This window comes from Echinops telfairi, unplaced genomic scaffold (genome assembly GCF_000313985.2).
Source record: "Echinops telfairi isolate 266 unplaced genomic scaffold, ASM31398v2 ScPeMD7_7467;HRSCAF=8505_0, whole genome shotgun sequence".
NCBI classification, from domain to species: Eukaryota; Metazoa; Chordata; class Mammalia; order Afrosoricida; family Tenrecidae; genus Echinops; species Echinops telfairi.
In genome coordinates this window covers 12,405,211-12,426,237 of record NW_022111367.1, presented here as the reverse complement: position 1 = coordinate 12,426,237, position 21,027 = coordinate 12,405,211, and the positions used below count along the sequence as shown (strand labels likewise).

The 21,027-nt window shown below is 39.7% G+C and overlaps 1 protein-coding gene across 4 annotated transcripts in view; it reads left to right on the top strand.

Annotated features, from left to right (window-relative positions):
* The window catches only part of FGF14 (fibroblast growth factor 14), a 780,497-nt gene that overhangs the window by 542,973 nt on the left and 216,497 nt on the right, over nucleotides 1-21,027 (top strand). Inside the window, exon 2 of one of the 4 annotated variants that reach the window (XM_004704291.3) lies at nucleotides 20,596-20,606. The exons of the other annotated variants lie outside the window; for them this stretch is intronic. Within the exon in view, the coding sequence (XP_004704348.1) occupies nucleotides 20,596-20,606 (11 nt within the window). The remainder of the gene's footprint in view (nucleotides 1-20,595; nucleotides 20,607-21,027) is intronic. 4 annotated transcript variants of the gene reach the window in all.

Genomic DNA, 21,027 nt, shown 5'->3' with positions numbered 1-21,027 from the left:
CTCTCAGAGGTTAGAGACTGTGAGAAAATGTTAGCTCATTTTTATTCCATACTTGGTCACTACTCCCTTGGCTATAGAAAGAAAAGCAATATTCACAAATAGTGAGAGTTTTGGGGATATATAGGTTATTATCAAGTATCTAGCTCTATATGTGCTTGTAAGTCTTGGGGTTTATTAGGAGAAAATTCTTGGCCAGCTTTTTATTTGCCTTGATCTTTTGGGACATTATCTACAGGATACACTTATTTTCAGCTCTAATTTATAATAAAGCTCCACACAAGATGGATATTCTTCTTCATAATGATTTCTACATTGACATCTTTTATGTAGTATATGTGTCATGCTATTATAGTGTTAATACTGCCAGTTGGAATTATTTCTAAGACTTTTGTATGCTTCTATAAAAAAATTGGGTGACTCTTTCATTCTCCAAATTCATTCCTTGGCGGTTGTTAACAACACATAAGTGACTGATTATCAAACTGCTTTCCAGAATATTAAAAATTGGTGGGTGTACCAAATAAAGAGCACTGCAGAGGTCTGTGTGTGGTCTAATTTTGACTTGGCTATTAAAAGTTTACAAAAAAGATGAGACTGCAGACATCCTTCAGGCTTCAATCACTGGGAAGTAGGTCCGTTCTTAATCAGAAACACCCCAGGGAGTCCAGACTAATTCAGAGGAGAAATGAGAATTTTCCTACTTGAATGTAATGATACCGTCTGGTTCTGGGACTACCTTAGCCTCCCACTCTGTTTCTCTAATACCTGGGAGTTGCATTGGTACAGAGAGCTCAGACTAGAACCATTGCTGTCCTCACTAGCATTTTTATTTTTTAAGCAATATAATGTCATTCTCTGTTTTCCCTGCCACATAAGAATCAAAGGAGACGAGTCATGTGAACATGCTATGTAAATAATCAAGTGTAATCTGCATAACAATGATCAGGAATAAACTCTGGGCCTCTGTAAAAGCCTACAGCATGCAAGTGTCTATTGATAAGAAACCTCCTTTCACCTAACACATAGCAACACATCTCCCAGAACATCGTCTGGTTTCCAGGAAAATTTATATAAATTGATTTGGAATTCTGGCCTAGAAGGCACGGGATGATTTGGATCATCGCTTATTACCTTCATATTTCTGATCTTTCTGTGTGGCTCTGATGTTAGGTAGATATAGTCCCTTCCATTCTGAGAGACAGCAGAATAAAATACTGCCCAGTTGTGCCTCATCCTGTTATTCGATATTTGAGCTCACTGTTTGAGCCATGATGTTAACCCCTTTTCTTGAGGGGCTTTCTCTCGTCCTGATCCTCTACACAACCACGCGTGTGGCTCTTCTCCAGTGACTTGTCCCTCCTGATGACGTGTCTGAAGAATGTGACATGAAATGTTCCCATTATTCCAAGACCATCCTGGGACTACTTACTCTCACCCAGGTCTGTGCATTCTTCTGGCAACGCAGGACAGACCGACTATTCGTTTCCAGCCCCATAATTCAAAGGCGTCCATTGTTCTTTGGTCTTCCTTATTCTTTGCCCAGCTTTCCAAAGTGAAAACGGCTTGGCTTGAGTCACATCATCTAAGTTTTTAAAATGGCAACTTGCCTTTTAAACACAAAGGTCTTCTGCAGCAGCTCTGCAATACATCATTTGGTTTCTTGACTGCTCTTTCTATTGGTGTTGATCATGAAATCATATAAAGTGGACTCCTTGGGAACGTTAATCTTTTCTGTTTCTTGTGAGGTTGCTCATCTGTTCGGTCGGGAGGGTTTTGGTTCAGGTATAATTCACATTGCAGATTTTAGTCTTTGGTCTTCTTGGGTGCATACTCCAAGACATCTGCACTTTCAGTCCGTGAGATGATGTCATCCGCATCCTGAGATTTGGAAACGAGTCTTCCTACAATATTGATTCTGCGTTCTTCTTCGTAGAGTCCAGTTTCTCAGATTATTTGCCTAGCATACAGATTGAATAGCACACAGATTGAATATGTATTGAAAGGAAAAAAAACCTCTAAGCACATATTTCCTCCTTTTAAACCACACAGTATCCCCTCTTCTGTTCTAAGCTGTCTCTTGCTCTGTGAACAGGCTTTGCATGATCACAATGAGAGTTTTGGAAGCTCTGTTATTCACAATGTTATCCACAGTGTGTTATGATCGACACAGTCAATCGTCTCTGCATAGTCAATGAAGTAGAAGTAAATATCTTTCTTGTATTCTCAGCTTTCAGCCAAGTTCCATCAGATCTTAGGAATGATACCCTTTGCTCCGTTTCTGCTTCTGAATTCAGGTTGAATTTGGGTTATTCTTTATGGATGTAACACTGCAACCATGTTTGGATCATCTTCAGAAAAAAAATTACTTGTATGTAGTATTAATGATACTATTCTATAATTTCTAAATTTAACTAATTTTGGAAGGCTCATGAATATAGATTCCCAATATGGATTCCCCACTACCACCAGCGACCCAAACAACAAATAAACAAATAAATAAACAGAAAAATACTCTTCAATGTATGTGGAAGGACCTGGTGTCGTTTAATTACTTATTGTTGTTCTTCTTCAAATGAACATGATTTCCAATCAGATAGCAGGCACAGTCATGCCTCCACTGCGAGATCAACTTTCTATACTTTACAGCAAGAACTAGAAAGGACGCTATCTGACGCAAATATTCAGAAAATTATTTTCTCATGATTTTTAATATTCATGAGAATGGCTGAATATTAAGACCCCAAATCTGTGATTATGATCTGTAAAAATTGTTGGGAAAGGAGATGATGAATAAGCAGGACAAAATCAAATTGTAATGCAGTTAACATCAAAAAGAGAACTTTGAAATGTAAGCAAGTATAATGATAAAACACAACTCCTTAAGGTGACTTTGTTACTATTAAACTTTGTACTTTGAGGGTAGGGAGTGATTGGGGGGGAAAGACAAACTATTTATATGAGTTTGATTTTGTGACATGAGCACCTAATGAGAAAAATGATCAAGGACTACTAGTGTTTTCCTCAATGACACATGTTTTTGTTGGGTTTTTTTGTAACTGACATGTTTTGTCAATGGATATTGCTACCTGGGAAAATAGAGTAGCATATAAACATATGAAAACCCATCGGGTACACTGATATGCCTTTGTGCATCACCATCAATATTTGTTTTGGTAATTCATTTAAAATAGTTTGTTACATACACACAATGGATTATTGAGTAAAATTATGAGTAGGATCAAAGTAAGATTTCACAGAAAATCCTGTTTCCTTAGTGCTGTTTTAGGATACATCTTCCAGACACACCAGAGTGTATGCACACTTAGTTTCCTCCACCCCGAAAAGTGCATAAATAAAATTATTTAAGATTCACTGGAGCATTTGTGTGATAGGATGGATCTAGATACCCTACACTTTTCTCTCAAATCCATCCCTCCACTCTTCTGTTGGGGTCCCTAGATGGTGCACATAGTGAAGTGCTGAACTACGAACTGAGCGGTTGTCAGTTCAAACTCATCAAAGACAAATTGGAAGTAAGTTCTGACTATATTTCTGAAGTATCATAGCCCTAAAAACCCCATGAAGCAGTTCTATTCTGCTGCTTTGACATTGCCATCGATTTGACTGACAGCAACCAACAACCACTCTTCAGTCTTCTGAATGTTGAGTGTCAGATATTACCCTCACCAGTGTTTGGTCCAAAGCTTAAAAGGATAACTTTCTATTAATTGATCCCTCATCATCTTCCACATTTTAATTGCTAGGTTCACTTCTCCTGGACAGTTGTGTTTGAGATTCAGTGTCTTTTCAAATAAGTGTAATTCTATTTCACCTGGCTCTAAGAGGACATGTTAGATATTCATGTCTGGGACAAGCACAAACCATTTATAGTTTACAAAACCAACCGTGAATGAATGAACAAGAGGATGAAATACAGAAGGAACTGAAGGAGAACTGCATAATGTGCTCCTGATGGAATTAAGTGCTGAAAATTATGACTTTATTTTGTATTTATAAAGGACTCAAGAAATTTGAAAGGCTATCAAAGTCAGTCTTCAAAAATGGTAAAAAAATTCAAAGCAATCTTTGAAAATTATTAGTAAATGTACTTTGTAAAAAGGCTGGTGAAGATTAATGGAACATAGTTATCTAACATATATAGTCATATCAAAATTATGAAAATAAGAGGTACATTTAGGCCACAATTAAAGGAATTCCAGAACCGAATATGAATAGCAGCATTGTTGGTTAAGGAAATTATTTTAATAGCTCTAGATATAACAATTTGAAATAAATTTCTACACTGATAGAATGTATGAGGGGGTACACCCCCTCCCAAGGAAAAAAAAAAACACAGAAAAAATCTCCACAGGGTGGGCTAGGCAAGCATCAAGCAACTCCCTCTGAGTTAGTGCACTCAGTGGCATAACTGGGGAAGGTTCTCTCTGGTTACAGTGAATTTTTTTCATGACAGCAGTTTTGCTTGAACCTCTTTATTGGTGGTGGCTGATTTAAGAGAACAGCGTGCAGCTCTGGGATTTTGTTTCCTGCTCAGGAAAAATGCTGCATGAACTCTTGTGATATTGGACACAGCTTAGTGATTTGGATGTTCAACATATGTACCCAACATTGTAATGGTGGACAGCACTATGGGAAAAACTCAACTGTACAAGTGGTTTACTCTTTCAAAAGAAGATGAATTATCGACTGATGACAAACCACATTCTGGATGTCTGGCAACTTCCTGAGCGGACCAAAATGTTTACTTGTAGTGCATTTGGAGTTCATTCCACCAGGTCAGACTGTTAATCAAGCTTTCTTTTGAGTTATTCTGAAAAGTTTGCTTAACTGCAACCAAAAAAGACCTGGTTCATGGCAGACAGGGGGCTGGTTTTGCCAGCACTGACAATGCACCTGCTCATGCAGCCATCTCAGTAAGCCTGTTTTTGGCAAAAAAAACAGCATGCCTTTTTTGCCCCGTGCACCTTACTCACCAGACCTCACTCCGTGAGACTTAATTTTGGTTCCATGAAGGACGAGGGGCATGAAAGGACAGTAATATGGTGATGTAGAAAAGTGAAGACAAAAATGAGGGAGGTGCTATCAGCCATCCAAACAGATGAGTTTGAAAAATGTCTCCAAGAATGGAATCACAGATTTGACAAATGTACTGAAGTAATGGAGAGTATTTTGCAGGTGATAAGGTTGTTTTGTAAAAAACTTTAAATACATAGCTTTGAAAAACAATCAGTTTTTTGTGGGGGAATACCCCCTTGTCTATTCTTTAAATGGAGCTTAAATAGGGAAAAACTATTTTATTATCATTTGTATTGTGTTGTTTTAGGTTATAGTAAAGTCAATATTTTCCCTCTTTCTTTACTAAGTTCATGATGGTTAAAATGCAAAATGAGCTAAAAATCAAAAGGCAGTTGCTACCAAAGTAAAGAAGTGGAAATATAGCTGATAGTCTCAATTAATTACATAACTGCTAATAATTGGGTGGAGTCATTCTTCTTTATCTTCCTTGTATTTGTTTAAATCTTAAAGTGAAGAGAAACTTATTAAGTACATTATTAAGTAAAATAATGATAGCACAATTGGAGAATGAAAATTGATTAGTAATAAGGACCATAAGCAGGTATATATGGTAAGTGATATAATGCATTATAAATGCATAGGAAAATATCAAAATACAAGTGTCATTATCTTCTTCAAGTTCACAACAATAGAAGTGAGCATGATGGCAGGACTTTGTGTTTTTGATCTTTCTTCCTTGAACTTTGAGCAAACCTGGGTTTCGATTCCATTCTCCTGGACCTGGAAGGAGTGTTGAAGTAAATTATCATCTCGAAGCCACTATGAAGTGACTCTGGTGGTACTCTGGCTGGGGGTTGAACTGTTAACCACAAGGTGGGTGGTTCACGCTCACTAGCCTTTCCACCGGAGACCAGCGAGGGCATTGGGTCCCATAAAATTTTACACGCCTGAAAACCCTACATAGGGTAACTATGAGTTAGAATTGATTTGATGTCAATGAGTTTTTGGCTTAAAATACCATTTACCAAGATTTAGAAATCGAAGACCCATGTGGTACTTTTTAAATTAGAAGTAACAGCAAGCAAAACAAAGTCTCAGTAGAACACTCATATAAAGGGACATTTACAATGTTACTACTCATGAAACTATTTTTATTTTCTGTGTTTTCTTCCATATATACAACATAGACGCTTTCCAATGAGAAGAAAAATCAAAACCAAAGTCACTGCCATCTGGTCAATGGTGACTCATCGTGAGCTTGTAGGACAGGGTAGCACTGTCCCTGTGAGGTTCCAAGACTGGAGTTCAGGGGCTAATAAATCTCAGTTGAGTCACCTAATCTATGGCCAACCAGTCCAATGCAACTCATAGAGGGCCTGGAGGACAGGCTCACACTGTCCCTGTGAGTTCTGAAGCTGTAGCTGTTTAAGGGGATAGAAAGCTTCATCTTTCTCCTGCAGAGAGGGTAGTGAGTTGACCTTACCATTACCAGCCGAGTGCATAACTCACTCTGTCACCACTGTGCAGCTGAACCAAGGCATAATCAATCACTTTAAAAAGGAAAAGCTAAAAAGGGTTATTCCAAATGCAAATGAAGCGTATTCATATTAACATTGTTTCTTAAATATCTTTTCATATTTCTGCAAGTGGGGAGCAGAGTGCTAGCAAAATGACAGAACAAAGATAGGCTGGATGAACGATTGGGAGGAGAAAACAACGGGACTGACGCTTGCGGGGGGACATGGGAGAGGAGGAGGTGGGGGTAAAGGAAGTGGTGTTAACAAACCCAGGGACAAGGGAACAACAAATGACCCAAATCCAAAGTGAGGAGTGTGTAGGAGGCCTGGTAGGGTGTGATCAAGGGTAATGTAACCGAGAGGAATTACTGTAACCCAAATGAAGGCTGAGCATAATAGTGGGACAAGAGGAAAGTAAAAGGAAATAGAGGAAAGAGCTGGGAGACAAAGGGCATTTATAGAGGTCTAAATAAAGGCATGTACATATGTAAATATGTTTGAGGATGGGGAAATAGATTTATGTGCATGTATTTATAAGTTTAGTATTAAGGTAGTAGACGGACATTGGGCCTCCACTCAAGTACTACCTCAATGCAAGAATACTTTGTTCTATTAAATTGGCATTCCATGATGCTTACCTTCCCATCACGATCGCCGAAGGTGCATAAGCAAATGTGGCGAAGAAAACTGATGGTGCCTGCTATCAAAAGATATAGCGTCTGGGGTCTTAAAGGCTTGAAGGTAAACAAGTGGCCTTCTAGCTCAGAAGCAACAAAGCCCACATGGAAGAAGCACACCAGCCTGTGTGATCACAAGGTGTCGAAGGGATCAGGTATCAGGCATCAAAGAACAACAAAAAAAATCATATCATTGTGAAGGTGGGTGAGTGCAGAGTGAGGACCCAAAGCCCATCTGTAGACAACTGGAGATCCCTTACAGAAGGGTCTCGGGGAGGAGACAAGCCAGTCAGGGTGCAATGTAGCAATGATGAAACGTACAACTTTCTTATAGTTCCTAAATGCTTCCTCCCCACACCCACTATCATAATCCTAATTCTACCTTACAACTCTGGCTAGACCAGAGGCTATACACTGGTACAGATAGGAACTGGAAACACAGGGAATCCAGGATGAATGAACCCTGCAGGACCAGTGGTGAGAGTGGTGATACTTGGAGGGTGGAGGGAGGGTGGGGTAGAGAGGGAGAACCAATTACAAGGATCTACATGTGCCCTTCTCCCTGGGGGACGGACAACAGAAAAGTGGGTGAAGGGAGATATCAGACAGTGTAAGAGATGACAAAATAAGAATTTATAAATTATCAAGGGTCCATGAGGGAGGAGGGAGCGGGGAGGGAAGGAAAAAAATGAGGAGCTGATGCCAGGGGCTTATGTGGAGAGCAAATGTTTTGAGAATGATGAGGGTAATGAATGTACAAATGTGCTTTATACAATTGATGTATGTGTGGATTGTGATACGAGTTGTATGAACCCCCAATAAAATAAAAACAACCAAAAAACCACCATGACCGAACAGGTTATGAGGGACTTTTGTATGCACTGAAATCCCCTTCAAAATGAAGAGATCCGAGGAGTCAAAGAAGCTACAGTCCTTACCTAGAGATGATAATAATCCAGGAAAAGAAGATTAATTTCCTACTGCTGCTAAAACAACTGGCCACAAAGCCACTGATTGAATCAGTTCCCACTTTGAAGAAGATCGTTCTATAGGCTAAACATATGACATGTATTTTCTGAGCTAACGTCAATACGGCTATTTTCCTGTCTGGATATTTAGAGAAGAGAATTCTTGTACTTGTCCTTCGAGCTCCTAGAAACCACTCAGATGCTTAGCCTCATGGCCCTCGTCCATCTTCCAGTGACAAAGGCAGCGATGTGCACTTCTCTGACAATTATTCCATAGTCGGATACCCCTCTCATTCCGCCCCCACTTTTAAGAATCTTTTTTATTGCAATGGTTGCACCTGGTCAATTTAAAAATTCTCAGCTCTAGGTTCCTAATTTAATCTCCTCTGCAGTCTCATTGCCATGGGAGGTGGCACATTCACTGGTTTCAGAGATTAGAATGTGGGCATGTCTCAGGGGCCATTCTTCTGCTGCCTACCACCACAACCTGATCCCATGAACAAGTAATGACAATGAAGCATAATCAATGCAATAGCAAAACCTTTGCCTTCCATAGAATTCAAGCACAATGTAGTTCAATTTCATTCAAGAAAGGGAAGATGTGCTTAAAGAAGTCATGGACAACAGAACTGATGACAGATGAATTCTTTAAAATACCCTTTGAAAAGATGCAAAGGTAGGTTATAAACATAGCAGCAGAAAATTCAAAGAGTGAACTTCTATTAAAATCATTCCTTTCTACCTCTTCATACTGCTCACATCCATGCATTTGTCACTGTCACACTGCTCCCAACTCAAAGAAAGACACTATCATCTATAGCCTGGCCACAAAATCAATTTCAACTGCATGAGTCACATCCCCAACTGCAGCAACCTGAAAGATATATAAGCCTATCAACTTGTCACTTGCCTGCTTTAATGTAATGACTTGTCATGTTCTCAGAACAAAATTCATTTTTTTATATAGTCAGATATCCCAATATTTGAACATGCCCCATCCTTTTTACACTGATTCTTTGATGATTTTCCACACTATTAAAAATAAGGTAGGAGATTAATGTAGCATCCTCTGATGCGGGTTGTCCAACTACTTTTATGTCCCTCTTAATAAAGAACTATGGGATACTATGGCTACCGTGGGCCACTGCTTATAAGTGATTATGCCTCAGTGTTCTTTATATCACCCTAGTCACATCAAACTTTAGATTTTGTTCCCTAAATTTTCAGAACGAATTTGGGAACAGACAACTTCATTGCTTTCTGCAAATTAATTCTCCCTTACACCAAAGAATAGCAAATTTAGGGCATTTGGGGAACATCAGGGAGCTTTGATGTCTTTTGGGGTAAGTCTTGGATTGCTGGCCACGTGGTCAGTGGTTCAAATCCACCAGCTGCTCCAAGGGAGAAAGATAATGCTATTTAGCCCCATAAAGGGGTAAGGCCCAGGGAACCCCACATAGGGTTGGTAGGAGTCAGAATTCACTTAATGGCAGGGGAGTTTGCTTGTTTGTTTTGGTTTTGTAGTGAGTCATACCATGTTTAACCCATTTCACTTCACTTGTTCTATGGCCCACATAATTGCAAAGCCTAGGAATTTTCTTTCTTCCTGTTAAGAGAAGTATCCAGTTAAGAATGTCGTATTCTTAATTAGCTTTTACTAAGCCTTTTTTGATGTCCAAATACTGTATAGTGTTAAGTGGTAAACAATAAGGGTGAGGATCATTTCCCTTCCTTTCTAAAACACTTTCTGAAAAATGTGCATAATGAATTTATGTGGAAATCATTGCATCAAAACCATTTATATAGTATCTAGTTCACATAATTTTTCTTAGTAGGAAGTCAAGAATTTGGGTAAGGGATATGTTAAAAACAAGAGCAAAGAAACATAACAAAACTGTTTCCCTCTTACGTCTCCTTGCTGTGTAAGAGAGAAATGAGGCTTTCTACTCTGGGTGAAGACTTACAGGCTAAGAAACCCACAGGGATAGTTTTACATTGTCCTGTAGGGTCGCGATGAGTCAGAATTGATTCACTGGCAAAGAGTTTGTGTTGCTGGTTTGCTTTGCAATCTCGGAGTTACAGTCTCGGAATCCCACAGGGGCAGTTCTACCATTCCCCAGAGGGTCACCCTAAGTCAGAGCGACTCAATGACAGTGAGTTATTTTGTTTGTTTAGGCAAATTCTGGGTATGTTAGATCTCAGCCTTTGTTATTCTGAGCAATTGTTCTCTGAGAAAGTCCCAGTGTGTCATTGGATAGCTTTTCCTTATTTTCTCTCTCCCCTTAACAAGCACATACACTCTCTGCACTTATAAAAAAGATATTAGCCCTCATCTTCTTATCCCATTTGTAATAGGCCCAGTCAAATTCATGAATCAGAAGATCCCTCTGTGACCGGGGGATAAATTACAATGCTGCCATTATCTGTGACTTTATCCAGCTGTCTTGGACACAAGGAACAAACCCATATTTACAACGTAGTGTGTGACTATTGCCAATTTAATCATTTGATGGAGTCTCATAGGCGTGCGTGAGATTAGCGTAACGATAATTGGCACAAAGGGCTTTTCTCAGGATAATGTGCGGCAACATCTACTCAGTGTTCTGCTTGACACAGTGAACAGTGCTTGCATGATGGCGGCCACCATTAGGGTTTGCATGATGGCGGCCACCAGTAGGGTTTTTGCAGTCACCATTCCCATATTCCGGACTGGAAGAGAAGTAGCAGAGGGTGCAGGAAAGTGTGTGTGTGTGTAGGGGGGGGGCATGTTCTGGTGTTCTTTCTAGACCTGTGGTGCTTTGTGGAAAGAGGCAGGTATGGAATGTTCCCATGTTTGGGAAGACAGTGGACCTGTGTGAGGGGGAGCACGTGGAGTCCTTGTCATTTCCACGGATGAGGAAAGGGTCACGTCTAGGGTGTTGTGATGGAGCAAGTGTGTGGAGTGGAGTGATGTGGGGACTTTTGTGGAGGATGAAGCAGGAGACAGAAGATGGAGGGCGTCCTCTGGACCAACTGTCCACCTCCCTGCCCGAATATTTCCAATTACACGAAAGATTTGGAGATGAATGACTCTAATTTAAATTCCTATAAAAAGTTGCAGTAACGATAGATGGCAAAAGACCAGGGCAGAAATGAATCTCTACCAAGTGTCAGATAAAGTCTCAAAGCAGCATCTGAGATCATAGAATGATCCTACCTTTCTTAGGTAGACATTATCTCCCCCAACGTCTTCGTTTGTGTATGTCAACTGAGAAACCGGGTCCAGAGATTTGCTCTGTCAGCGCATGCCCAGAGCTGGTGAGAGGAGGGCCTGGCCCCCCTTTGCCTCAGATCCAGACTCTCTAGGTCCACCGCGAAGCTTCCTCCAAATCCCACCATCTCAGAGTCAGGCCTGCAGGAGCGCCCCTCCACGGGGCTGGGGTCTGCCCTGTGCTTGGTGTCCCCGAGCAGCGCTCTGTGGATCTCGTCTGCTTTCATGAATGTGCAGACGCGTCCATTTGATCCCTGACTGGGAAGCATCGAGTGCTCACACGGAGGCCGTGTGGGAGTAGTTCATTGTCACGACAGCCCTTAGTGTGGTTGTGATCTAGTGTGTGCTGTCCTCTCTGGGATCTGAGGGTTCTTTATTTCAGTTCCAATTTTATTTAACGTTTTCACTTTCTTGGACGGCCTCATGGAGTACAGATCCTACCTTTAATGGCGAGAGCGACAGGAACAGTGGTTCTCCCAGTACAGTGCAACGGGAGGCAGACTCAGGACTTACTCAGAGACCTCCGAGTGGCCGGTGTGTGACTGTCACCCACGAAGAGGGTTTTCCCAGGTGAGACAGGAAAGGCTTTTCGCAGCGAGGATTTGTCAGTATTCCAGGAATGGGGCAAGGCAGGAACACGGCCTTCAGGATCAGAACAACCCGAGTTCCGCCCAGGAAACGTCTGCCATCTGCTCCAAAGCCTTTCACGAGATTGGCACCGGAAGTTAACGCTGACATTTCTCCCTGCAGAGGTATGCATTTGCTGCTGTTTGGGGTTTTAAAAATGGTTTTAGAATGGAATTCAAATCAAGGACCATGCAGACTGATTCATTACAAGAAAAAGGGATCATGTCCCCCCCAAAAGATTTTAAGCTAGGCCTTGAAGTAGGGCCGTTTTCAACAGATGCACGGGCAGAGCAAGTATTTTGCATAAAAATGCATATAATAAATATATGTATGTATAGGAAAAGCATAATGGCTCCAATGGTTTACCCCTCCTACGAACCAAAAGGTTGGTGGTTCAAACCCACCCACAAGTGCCGCAGAGGAGAGACTTGGCCATCGTGTGTGGCAAACCCTGTGGAGAGCAGTGGTACTCGGTAACACCTGGGGCCACCACGAGGGGGGGTCAGCTAGATGGTGACTGGTTTGGTTGGCTTAAGCAAAGCCGCATCGCAAAGCAAAGACATTTTAAGAGCCCCCAAAATGTAGATTTTAGAATCACATTCCATCTATTGTTTATTGACTAAGAGAGCGCACGCGTCCTCAGACCCCTGTCTTCTTTGTTTATAACATGGTTTAGGCTAAATGTAGGAATAGATCATGTGTATTGGAAGTTCTTAGATCAAACACAGAATATAGCTTTCTTTCCCTTTTATATGATAGAGTGTCATTCTGACATTTTGCTTGTTTATCAGTAGCATGCAATTAATTTTTCAACTGGAAATGGTTAAACTGTTTTTTCAAGTATGGTTTTATAAAATGTTTCATCACATCCCATGATTAAAATTCAGTGACATATACTTGTATAATTCCTTAAAAATATAAAATGTAAATTATAGTACCTAGGTGTTATAAGAGACTTTTTAGATCCAATTAATTGCTTCATATATCTCAGTGCACACGCACATAATGATAGCTGTTTAGAGAAATGAGAATTGCACCTCAATCTCTTTTTCCTTATCTATAGCTATACAGGGGAGCCCTGGTGGTGTGGTTAGTTATGCATTGGTTTGTTGCTGCCAAAGTCAGTGGTTTGAATCCACCAGCCACTCCACAGTAGAAAGTTGAGGATGTCTATTCCTGTAAATATCGACAGTTGTCTCAGAGACTAAAAAGACAGTTCTTTTCTGTCCTGTACAGTTGCTATTAGTCAGAACCAACTCAATTGCAATTTTTTTGGGGGTGGGGCTTGGCATAGTTTATATCCATGCAGTGCTTACTTTAAACAAGCTAGCTTTACCTATAAATCAGTAATCATCATAACTAAACTTTATTTTTTTAAATTGATATTCCCTTTGAGGATTTCACACCATTATACATAAGTTAGTGGAAGTGTGTCTTTCAAGTTTCTGTTGTTGTTATTCATCAGAAAGGTAATCTTGAAAAGAAAAAGTGGCCTTTGAAAGTTAAACGTCTATGAGTTGATTAGGTAGCTATTAATTTGTTTTAACTGCATGAGCACATTTCAGGAAAATGTTGGTCGGAATTTGGAACTTTGTTGTTTTCCATTAATGATCTTATTACCTTTCTTCCCTTCATGAAGCAACAAAGTGAGCTTGATTAAAATACTATTTAAATGACCCCGCACGGACATGCCGGTAGGAATGCTCTTGGTTTCACCTAAAGTCAAAACTTTTAGAAAGCCTTGCTAAAGCTTTACATCCCATATCTGCTTACATTGCGTACACACATGTATGTAAATGCTTACATTTTCTGTAGAAAAGCTTGACCATTTGAATTGAGTTATGTTAAAGAACATCGAGTACTCTTGTTAGGTTACAAAATTGAAATGCACTTTTGCCAAGCATCACTATGTGCAGAATCATAGCTGGCTTCTCTTAGCTGTTGATGGTGTCTCTTCAGTTTCACAGTGCCATATCACTTCTGACTTGACAAAGCCAAACAGAAATGGATGTACGACCTCATTGTTATTTAACATGCAGACTTCTTAGCTAGGGTTTCATGTACGCCCATAGCTGGCTACAGACTGCCATCAGCCTTACCACTTACCACTTACCACCGACCTGTAGCTTCCAAACTTGTGATTTCTTGCAAAATGGCTCTAGAAATATTTTCAGCTTCCCCACTTCAGCACAGTCCCCTTACGTGGAAAGCTTCACTACCTTATTCCATGATGCGCTGCAAAGAAGTGATTTTTTTAAAAAAATATGTAAACCTGGAATAATCCTTAAATGAGAACACATGAAGTAGGCATTTTCTATCCAATTCTCCTAACAGATAACCACCCACTCTCTTTTTGAATACTTTCATTGCTGGGAACTCATGACAGACATCCTTCATTTTATTTGGCTTTGCTTTATGGCAACTCGCAGATCAGATGTTTTCACAAATTGAAGGTTTGTGGCAACCTGGGGTCCAGTCAATCTACTAGCGTCATTTCTCTACCAACATGAGGTTACTTCATGTTTCTGGGTCACATTTTGGCAATTCTCCCAATATCTTAAACTTTTTCATGATGCTGCTGTACAACATAAAAGACATCAGTATGGTGTACATAAATTTTATATACAATAGAGATGCTTTAAATTGTGTGACTCACATTGTTGTTACACCACTTCAGGGCATTGGTCTGGCACTAAACCTGCATGAGTTTGAGCTAGGCCGGTTGGCAAGAGCTGGCATGGACTCAGTGGCAGTGAGTTTGGTTGTGAGAATTTGGGCCCAGAAAAGAACCTGGGATGAAGTAAACTCCAAAACCAAGCTCACGATGATTCGGTTGATTCTCACTCATTTGGATGTGGTAGGAAAGGGTTGAACTTCTCCTGTGGGGTTCTGGAAATGTAAATCTTAGGGAAGTAGAAAACCTCATCTTTCTCCTGTGAAGAAGCCAGTGGTGTCCAACTGGGGACCATGTGGTTACTATCCCAGCATATAGCCCACTCTGCTGCTCAATAAGTGCCCATTACATCAATATGTTAAATGTCTTGATGGAAACAGAACATAGGAGGACTTGCCCTCAGAAGGGCTTCCCCTTATTTTTCAATGTGAAACGATCAATTGCTCTAGCTGTATTGTAAAATGATAATGAGATACTGTTAAAGAGTCTTTGAGGAACTTGTTGTGAACTAGCTTTTTTTTTAAGCCTTGATAAATAAAATTGCTAGAGAGGTGCCACTTCTGCTTTAAACATGTGGGAGCTTTAGCTTTCAGTATACATATATCTGGTTGCAGCTAAACTCTAAATTCTAGACTAAATTCTACACTGTCCTTCATGAAACCTTCACCTTGATTTTTTTGGAGTAGTATTTCCTACTTTCTAACCTCGGACTTAAATGATTCCCTCTTGAGTTGGTGTTGGTGTCTCATATGGTGCTGGTGTCTCATATGAACAGGTGCCTCCGAATCCCTTCTCCTTCCTACGTCTTCCCCAACTGCTCTTGTGCTTCTGTAAGGGACGGCAAGAATTACAAGAAGAATTGTATTCATTCCTATTGGTTCCTAGAAGCATTGGGAAGACAAATGTTTAGGAGAACAAATTGGAAGAGAAAAGCCCTCAATTCTCTGCACCTTTGTAAAAGTATTCATCAGTGCCACTTAAACAATGCACACAGCCAACTCTAGTCATTCAGTGGGGATGAGGTTCTGAGCAGTTCCAGCTATGAACAGGCAGATGATATTTTTATATCGAATTAGAAACTCTACTTGTTTGAATATATGAGTCTCAATACTGAAGACTCTATCCATCAGCCCTATATCCATCACACACTCAGCGTTGAATTTCTTGACTTCATACGTTTAGATGTGTGCTTCCCAGCTTTAATGCACAAGTGTGCCTCAAACAAACAAAACAAAAACATTAAAAGCACATATTTCTTGCTTGGTTCCTATTGAATTGCTTTGCACTTTCTCCTAAGAATGCTGACAAACCGGCACACCTGCTAATGATGTATCGAGAGAGCAATGTTAGTTGTAGCAAAAGGCTTTAGCTACTGAACTTGAGTAAACAATAAGCTACTTTCGGCTGTTGCCCTTGAACATCATATTTTTGTCATTCTAATCCGAACTTCAGATAAGGCAATGGCAACAGGAATGCAAATTAGTCTAGCCTGGAATGGGTTTGGCTGGAAAATTTTGTAAATGGGTCAAATGATAGCTGTTTTTCTGCCTCCTTATTTTAAGGGATCTCATTTCTAGTTTCTGAAAGAAAAAGTGAATCACACTTTATAGTGATTTCAGTGAGTATGTTAAATTTAACATATAAACACACACTAATTTTGTATATGCTTACTGGATTTTCTGTCTACCGGTTATATCAATTATTTTAAAGTATAATCAAAATGACTGTTTATAACTCGAAAAAAAGTTTCCGTAAAGTTCTATCAGGTTTTCTCCTTCACATGAAATTCATTCCTTCAATCATAAAAACCCAGCATTGTTACACACTCTTAATGTATTAGTGGTTAGGAGTTGGGTTGTGATCTTTAGTTCAAGACCACTAGCCTATCAGTGGGAGAAAGATGAGGTGCTCTACTCCCATAAATTGTTAGTCTTGGAAACTCACAGAGGGCAATCCTACCCTGCTCTCTAGTGTCTTTATGGAGCAGCATCAACTCAATGGCAGTGACTTTTGTTTTTTGGTCTGATCATTATAAAATAACTATCCCCACCTTTTCTATTTTTAAGTGTATATTAGATGAGAGTTTACATATCTTATCATTGTTCTGGCATTCAATATTTTATACAACTATCAAGCCTCTCAGTGGCTTCCTGTGTCCCCTCCCCCGCATTTTTGATGCTCGTGGCAGTCTTTGTTCTGACGTGTTTTTTCTGATATTGATATTATTGTTAACATAATTTTGATCCCATTATGTTTCATTTCCCACAGCTTATTGTTGCATAATTTGTATAATTAATTTAGAAAACACAGAGATTCAAATGCCGAATTTAATAAACTTTGGCAGACACAGTCCCAAGTCACTGAATGTCCACAGTAAAACAGATAATAAAACCCCCTTCCAAACCAAATTCACAACCATCGAGTTGATTCCAACTCATAGCGACCCTATTTGAAAAGAGTGGAACTGCCCTTGTCAGTTTCCAAGACTGTAAGCCTTTACAGGGGTAAAAATCCTCATCATTCTCATGAGGAGACACTGGTAGTTGCGAACTGCTGGAATTGCGGTTAGCAACTCAACCCATAGGACATTTCGCCACCCCGGCACATTCTGTGAAACTGACCCTTTTGTAACTTGGACCTTGTGTGCACACGGAAGTAGTCTGGTCCAGCTTTTTCTTTAAAGATTTCCAACAAGATTCTTACCTCAGCAGCTGTACTTGCTGTGCTGACTCTCATGGCTGGTCCTCAGTTCACGTCATCAGCTACGTCTCCCTGTCTGGAGTAAGTCCCTCTGGCATTTTTAGCAGCCTGTAGTTCCTAGTTGAGCCAATCTGTTAAACAGCTCAGAGAGTTGTTTCGTGGTTTCTGAGGATTGTGGTGTTGTTGAGTGTGACATGCCTAAATCTCAAGCAATATTAACCATTGATTTTCCACTTCATGTTGTTTAGTAGCCTTTTGTTTCATTTCCAAATCAATACTTTCCTGTGCCTCTTGCTGCTCGATCACTAGTATTGATTTTTGCTTCAGTTGAGAGCCATGATGCACTTCGTGGTAACATTTTTGAAAGAAAATTAAATGGAGAGATAACACTCAAGCGGCGCATGAAATATAAGATTGAATGCTGCTGCCTACGGGTTGAGGTGTACACTACCATACAGTAAGCTTTTTAGATAGAGCATACAGTACTGTACAGTACACAACACACAGAAACCAGCAATATAGATGCTTATTATGATTCTGGAGACTTATTTATTATGATTTATACATGTGCGAGACCATTATATTCCAGCCAATGTTGTCTCTTTGTAAATAAGACACCTGAGATTCATGGGTGGCGTGCGGGAAGCTGTTGGGTTCCTAAGTCCTATTGTCTGATCACCATTCTTAAACTCTGCTCTAACCATGAGCTCTGCTATGAGACTGTATATAGCCCTTTATGCAGTTGAATGTTACTTGAATGGGGATTACACATGACTGAGCAAGCATTCCCATGCAACCATCCAGATTGTGAATACATCCATCGCACTGGCCCTTGTGCTTCCTGGCTTCTGGCTCCCACTGTACTTTCCCTGAGATCTACATATATATTTTCTATTACGTATTAGTCTACATAATTTTATAGACAATTATGTAAATGAAATGTACTTAGCAAGTTTTCTGTTTGTCTACTTCTTTTATTCTGCATAATTATTTTCAGCATAATTATTCATGTTTTCTTGCTTTTGTCTTTGTTAAAAACCTCATCCACTCATCCGGTTTTGTGGGTTTTTTTCTGCACGCTATTTCATTGTACGGATGTACCACCAGCTTGTATCTTCATTCATCAGTTGAATGGACATCTGGTTGATTCCAGGTTGTGGCTTTTACAAATAAATCGGTTAGGAACATTCATGTGCATACCTTTATATGGACATTTACTGTTTCAACCAGGCAAGAACCTAGGAGTAGAATGGCTAGAGACCATGGCAGGTTTTATGTTGAACTTTCTAAAACTGCTCAGTATTTCCCCAAGTGATTGTAAAGCTCCCATTTTCATGAGCAGCCACGTGTGAAGAGTGCCAGTTTTTACATGACCTTGCCAACACACGGTATGGTCATTCTTATTACTTTCAGCCATTTTAATAACTGCATTTCCCTGGTGATTAATAATCATTGAATAATTTTCATGAGCTTCTTTATATACATTGATATTGATATGGCTATATATATATGCAATCTACACATATATAGGTTACATTGTATCCATTTGATACATTATATATAGCTGTTTTAATTACTTATTTTGTTGGGATGGTTGAATTTGAAGAGGTCTTTTTATGTTTGTGGATATAAATCTTTCACCAACTACAATAATAGGCAGATTTTCCTTCAACTTGTGGATTGCCTTTGTATTTTCCTTGAGATACATATTTTTAATATTTAGTAAGTTTAATATAGTAAAATATTCTTTAGTGAGTAATACTTTCTGTGTAATATATATAAAGAAGGCTGGCTACATCCTATGAGGCCCAGGGCAAAATAAAATATTGTGCCTCTTATTTTTAAAATTATTAATAAGAATTTCAATATACTGTATTTAGCTTAGGTGAGTCTGATTTTTTTTGTTTATTTGCATGCCTAGTGATTTTCTACTGGTAAGCAGACATTTTGAATTTTACCTTCTAAGTGCTGGCTATTTTGTTATTACTATCAGTAATCTGGAACTTATTCCGAGATGTTGTTAAGCTGCTTGGGATACTGTGGTCCACTTTTATAAGTATTAATTCTAGGACTAATTTTTCTCCAGTACTGAGACAAGAAACGTATATGGTATTGTTCCATGAATTTCAAAATGTTTCTGTCTGACTAAGGTAAACAGGCGCTGCTCCCAGTCATGTTTATCATTCAGGTGCTGTGACCTCTAATCCTCTCAGATGACTCATTCTCTTCTCAGACGGTTCTCTCTGATTCACGTGCTGACTAGAATTCTGATAAATATGTCAAGGGGACCTGATGCAGACCTCTGGAGTTCTCTCTCTGAACCTCTGTTCTCTCTGCTACTCTTCAACATCATCTGCCTCTCTCTGCCTTGCTTCCTGAGATCGCTTCCCGGGCTGTCTTTCATTGCACTTGCCCGGATTCTCTCTCAAGGCTTCAAGCATTGGCGATCCGAGGCATTCCTCCTGGACCACGGTCCTCATTTCCTGATGTCCATTTTTGTGAAAAAGATTTTGTCTAATTCTCCCCCTTCTTTCCTCTGAGCGGGCATTTCTGGGTTATGTTCCTCACATTTAGACATAAGCAGTAGTCGCTTAGATTTTAAAACAAATCTGCATAAGTATTGTTTTGACTTCAGGCTGACAGAAATATATGATGAAGATTCAGTCTCTGTCATAGTCATTCTAGGATTGAATTGTGTCCATTATATTTTTGGACTACAAAAGACTTTCAAATGTTCATAACATTATTGGAGCTTTGTTCCTCAAGCCATGTGCCTACATCTGATTAGCCTGAAAATGTATAAGGAACATCAAAGTGATATGATTCATCCTTGTAATATACTATTAGATTGGTACTCCAATGAGAATGAAAGGACTTTTGTGGTTAGCAATGGAAGTGAAAATATTATGTATTGAAATATAGAATGTGATTTTGGCCTCTCAAGGGGCAAGGTAAAATGCTCCCTCACTACCCGTTGCACTTCAGTTTTGATGAGTGTTTATGTGTGCACAAGAGCCCCTGAATCGTTATTGTTAGAACACCTGGTTGTTAGGAGCCAGTGTCTGATGTATGATTCGCAGGGACTTCATGTGTTCCAGAGCAGAACTGCTCCATATGGTTTCCTAAGCTGTCTTCGGCATGGGAGCAGAAGACCAAGTTCTTCTCTCATGGAGCCACTGATCATGTTTGAACTGTCCACCTGACACTTAGTGAGTGTGTTAGCCACTGGGTCACCAGAACTCCCTTGTGACAAGACATGGTGTCATTATTTCAACTAGAACTTGGGAGGATTTTATTTTGGGAATCAGTAATCTTTAGGATGGTTTCCAAAGGTATTACACAATGACTTTCTTAGTAAAACAACATGTACTGAGATGTAGAGAATTGCCATTAAGCTATAGAGACTGACTGAAATGTCAGGATATTCTGGTGAACCAAACAGAAATACTTATCAATCTGTGCTTACTGACAATCTGTTGCTAAGCTTTGAAACACTTCTTTGAGAGTCTTATCGAAATGTGGCATAAGAAACACACATACAAAGAATACTTATGAAGAACCAAAATGCATTTTATTT